At 38.7% G+C, this 4563-nt stretch overlaps 1 protein-coding gene across 1 annotated transcript; it reads right to left on the bottom strand.

Annotated features, from left to right (window-relative positions):
• Nucleotides 1-577: 577 nt before the first annotated feature.
• LOC103337058 (homeobox-leucine zipper protein HAT4) lies at nt 578-2829 on the bottom strand. The gene is made up of 4 exons (XM_008240208.2): nt 2300-2829; nt 1682-1989; nt 1475-1554; nt 578-1379 (listed from the first exon to the last, which is right to left on the bottom strand). The coding sequence occupies exons 1-4, from the start codon at nt 2502-2504 to the stop codon at nt 1034-1036; spliced, it is 939 nt and encodes a 312-aa protein (XP_008238430.2). The 5' UTR covers nt 2505-2829; the 3' UTR covers nt 578-1033.
• Nucleotides 2830-4563: the final 1734 nt, after the last annotated feature.

The raw sequence follows: 4563 nt of genomic DNA on the forward strand, positions 1-4563 counted from the left end.
CGTGAGGAATATGGCATTCTTTTGAAAAATAAAAAGATAAAAACAAAACATCAAGATCTGAAGAATCAGAACCCAAATATTATCAAGGATTTCATTTGCTGTCTTCAACCTATGATATTCTTTCCAAAACAATCAAAGATACCCAAAAAAATCTTCAAGAAAGCATGCAACACTCAAAATTGTTAACTTGCCCAAATGAAAAGACCGAACTAACCATCAATGTCCAGTTTCATGAAAATTTTAAATGAACAAGTGATTCACTGATTATAATATTCCCCCAAGATTAGAGTTTGACATTCTTGACTTGAGAAAAGAAAAAGATTAGCCACAATTGAGGAACAAGTTTTTTTTTTTTTTTTTGTCAGACACTTGAGAAGAAGCCCCTAGAATCAGGAACCTGTCCACACACCCCCCATGACTAAAAATCATGATCTCTCAATATTCAACCCCAAATCCCTAAATCCAATTTCCCCCCACCAATTGGGGGTCTTTTGAATATTATACAGAATGGGGAGAGACAAAGGAGATCAAAACTAATTAAATAAATACAGTCTCTTCTTCTTTTTTTTAACAAATATTAAAATGAAACTTTTTTTTTAATTAGACATTACACTTTACAACAAGCCTCTTCTTTCCCTTTCTCCTTTTCCCCCACTACATGAAGGAATTAGGGGAGGAAATATTAGAACCCACCAAACCCTAATCTACAAAAGAAGATGAAGGTGATGATGACGATGGTGAAAATGATGGGTCAAAATAATACAAAACATGTAGAGACCCACCAAAATCACATCCCTTAACCACCATATCTTAGAGGCCTAGACTTGGGAATATATATAAGAATTGGTACGCTATTACAACCGCTTCTTTTTTCGACATCCCACTCCGTACAGATTCTAAAATAGTAGTAACATACACAAAACAGCCTGACTTTCTAAGATAAAAGGGGATTTTTCTTTTCTCCTTTACATAGGATTTCGCTATTTTTTTCCCCTTGCAAAATGACCAAAATGCCCTTTTTGTGTCCGGTGATTTACGTCCGGGTGTGGAAGGCGTCGAACGGCAGCGGCCGGTGGGGGATTGGGGTGGCGGATGCCCACGGGTTGATGGGGATGGGCCGGGTCTGGACTGAACCCATTTGGGGGTGGGGCCGGGGCTCGACGGTTGAGGATGAGGAGTTGGGTGGGACCGCGACACGCTCACACGAGGGGCACATGGTGAGTGTCGTGGGTGGGGTCATTTGCATGTAGAACTGTGGGGAAAGTTTCAGTGCTCTCAGCTCCTGAACCTCCTTCTGCAACCGCCTGTTCTCTTCTGTCAGATTCTCACAGCACCTCTTCAAGAACTCACAGTCCACCTCCGTTTGCTTCAACTTAGTCCTGCAAAAAGATAACAAAAAACCTGTAAATAAGCCTACTCCACAAGGGCATAACCGTAATCTCACAATATTTTTGTTTTTGTCCAAAATACTAACCTTGCTCTTCTGTTCTGAAACCAGACTTCCACTTGTCTAGGCCGGAGGCCAAGCTGTTTAGCCAACGCCAACTTTTGCTTCTGCACCCAATTAAAATGAACCGTACATGTCAGTAAGCTTTCTCAAGAACCAAACAGAAAATTTTCTCAGGAACCAAACATAATTTATGACGGTGCAATAAATAAGACGAGTGAAGCACACACTTACTGGGTTGAGAGTGTTGTGCTCCTTGAAGCTCTCTTCGAGAATGGCGGACTGGTCCTTGGAGAGCCTGAGCTTCTTTCTAGAGGTTTCACCGTCTTCTTCATCGCTGATGCCTCGAGTCTCGATGTCGAGATCTTCGCCATTGGCCTCTCTCTCGCTCCGCTTGCCGCTCACGCTCGACACCGTGCTGTTGGGCGACGACACGCCCGCCTCGTCTTCGCAGTCGCCCGTGGAAGGCAACCGGTTCACGTCGATGCCCCGAAGGAACGATCGGGGCCCGACCCGGCACGTTTCGAAGTTGGAGTTTCGATCTGCATGTCGGATCGTAAAGAAATTAGAACAAACCAAAACAAACAAAAAAGTAATTGATGAACGAATTTTTTGAAAAAAAAAAATTGTGGCTTTGGTTTAAAATTAATGAAAAGGTTGGTGCGGATCTGAAAGATGGACATTGATAAAAGCTGAATTCGTAAAAGATGTCAAAATGGGAAAAAGGGAGAAAGAGAAGGGCTTAAAGGGTGTTTGGTTCTCTAGAAAGAGGAGAGAAAATGGATGAAAAGTGATGAGGAAAGCCAGATCTGAAATAGTAAGCCACATGCAGATAGATAAAAGTTTACAAACCTGAAGAAATCAAGGCCTCATTCCAAGAGGGTTTTTGAGGAAGAAACCCAGAAGGAGAAGAAGCAGAAGTAGGGACCAAAGAAGGCATGAGATTGAGCTGAAGGGTGCTGGTTGTGCTGCTGCTGTTGTTGTTGTTGTGGTTGTGGGTCTGAGGAAAATTCAAGCTCAGACTCAAACCCAAATCTTGATCTCTCTCAACCATCATGGCTAGTTGGTTAGTTGTTGTTGTTGTTGAAAACCCAAAAGAAAGAAAGAAGGGAACTTTTAGCTCTCCTTTTGTGTGAGTTTCAGTCTGAATGCTCTCACTGCTGTGGTTTCAGATAAAAAAGAGAAACAGAAACAGAGAGCTGAGAGAGTTGAAGGTTTGATGAGAGAGAGAGAGAGAGAGAGAGAGAGGTGGATGGGCATGTTTTGGAGAAGAGTGGTGGGGATGTTGGGGGTTTTTATAGAAAGAGAAGGAAAAAATATGGGTGGGAGGAGGAGAGAGTGGTGTGTAAGTTCAATCATGACTAAGGTGTCAGGGAAGCCCCAATTATCTCAATCATGGCTCTTGTTCCCCCAAAATAATGCCCCCCAACTCTCTCTCTCTTCTCTCTCTCTACCAGCTTTGTCCTCTATTTTCTCTCTCTCTCTCTCTCTTTCTCTCTCTACATTTACTTCTTTTAACCATGGTAAATGGAGGACCAACTGGGCTTGGCTCTGCCCAACTTTATTGAGTTCACTTTGCTGTCATGGTATGGTGAGAGCACTAACTGTGTTGTTGACCCTTGACCATGTCCAAAAACAAAAACAGAAATAGAAACAGAAGAATATCATATCAGTTACTTATTAATTATTTGTTTATTATTTGACATAAGAGTTTGGGGAATTGAATGAATTACTGTAACTTATTTTGTTAAAGTTCTACTAAAAGATATGCCTTTTTTTCTTATCAATAAATCATAATAAATGTTTATGTTTTTTTTACCATAAGAAAACATGCAATCTCATTTACTTTCAACCCTACTTAGAATCATTAATTACTGCTGATTTAAGAATTTTATGAAGTTAGAAATTAAATGATGTGAAAGATACTGTACATAAAAAAATTATATTTGTATATGTATTAGGTGTTAAAAAAAGAGAGTTGTATTTATTGTACAGTCTCTTTCAGTTGGAAATTGTATGTTATAAAAAAAAATATTTTAAAAAAAAAGGGAGAATAAATAGACAAAAAATGAGTTGGAAAAATCAGCACTCTTCAAATAAACAATTTTTTAAATGCACATCTACACTTTTGAGGATTATTTATTTATTTTTATTCTTTTTGGGTCTTTTGATTCTGATGTTATTTGAAGAATTGGTGATTTAACTTGTTACATCTTTTTATTGAATTATGCCAATCCATTTTGCCTCACTTATTTGTCTCTTGGCCCTAATTATAAGTCACTTTTCATAGAGGTCTAAAGTATTGAAAATAAAGCAAGTTCGTTATAGAATATATTGGATAATATGATTAAAAAGATTGTTAGTAACTTACTTTTAAAGAACTTTGTGACAATAATTTTTCTTGTTAAATCATAGCGAGAACTTTATTTTTTAATTTTTTTGGGAGACAAATTTGGAATTTATTTAATAAAAAAATCTAAAAATCTTGGTATAAAAATCAATTCGAATCTATGAATAAAGGAAAATATTTCTCTTCTTACCAAATAGGTAAGAGCTCTTACATTCATACTAATAATAATGTGAAATATGTATAGAAATTTTTTTTAAATTTTATATATATGTGAAATTGTAATTCGCATGGATGAAAGCACTCGGACTCAAGCTCAAAATTAATTCAAAGTTTCAAGTTTCTTTTTTTGCTAGGATCCAAGTTAATGCAAGTGGCTTGCACTCATATCCACCAATTGGCATGCAAAACCGTCAAATCCAGATGCAAATCACACCGAATCTTGAGCATTAATGTCAAGGGCCACATCCCACCGTTTACGAGATAGTCCTTGTAGAGATCAACGGCCGAGATCGATCCCGCCAAACAGGCCCGTACATATTTATCCTGTACGCTTTATAATGAAGCTGGACAACCATCAAATCAATGGAACGGATGGTCATGATTGGAACAAGACAGATAAGCTTTTCATCTGGCTAGTCATTGCGGGCCCCGCTCTCCGGCAAAACCCCCCATGGGTCCCCCCACCGGCAAGACCCTCTGCGGGTCCCACTGTTATCTTCTTTTTTTCGAAAAATCTTTTTCTTCTTCTACCCCCATGCGATTCCCA

Source organism: Prunus mume, linkage group LG7, assembly GCF_029339155.1.
Source record: "Prunus mume cultivar Tortuosa linkage group LG7, ASM2933915v1, whole genome shotgun sequence".
Taxonomy (NCBI): domain Eukaryota; kingdom Viridiplantae; phylum Streptophyta; class Magnoliopsida; order Rosales; family Rosaceae; genus Prunus; species Prunus mume.

Bases quoted from the DNA above. Each gene is read 5' to 3' on its own strand.
- LOC103337058 (XM_008240208.2), bottom strand. From the start codon at position 2,504: ATGATGGTTGAGAGAGATCAAGATTTGGGTTTGAGTCTGAGCTTGAAT. The intron at 1,990-2,299 runs GTTTGTAAACTT...TCCGACATGCAG, and splicing joins TGAGGCCTTGATTTCTTCAG to ATCGAAACTCCAACTTCGAA. The intron at 1,380-1,474 runs GTTAGTATTTTG...ATCTTTTTGCAG, and splicing joins TTTCAGAACAGAAGAGCAAG to GACTAAGTTGAAGCAAACGG.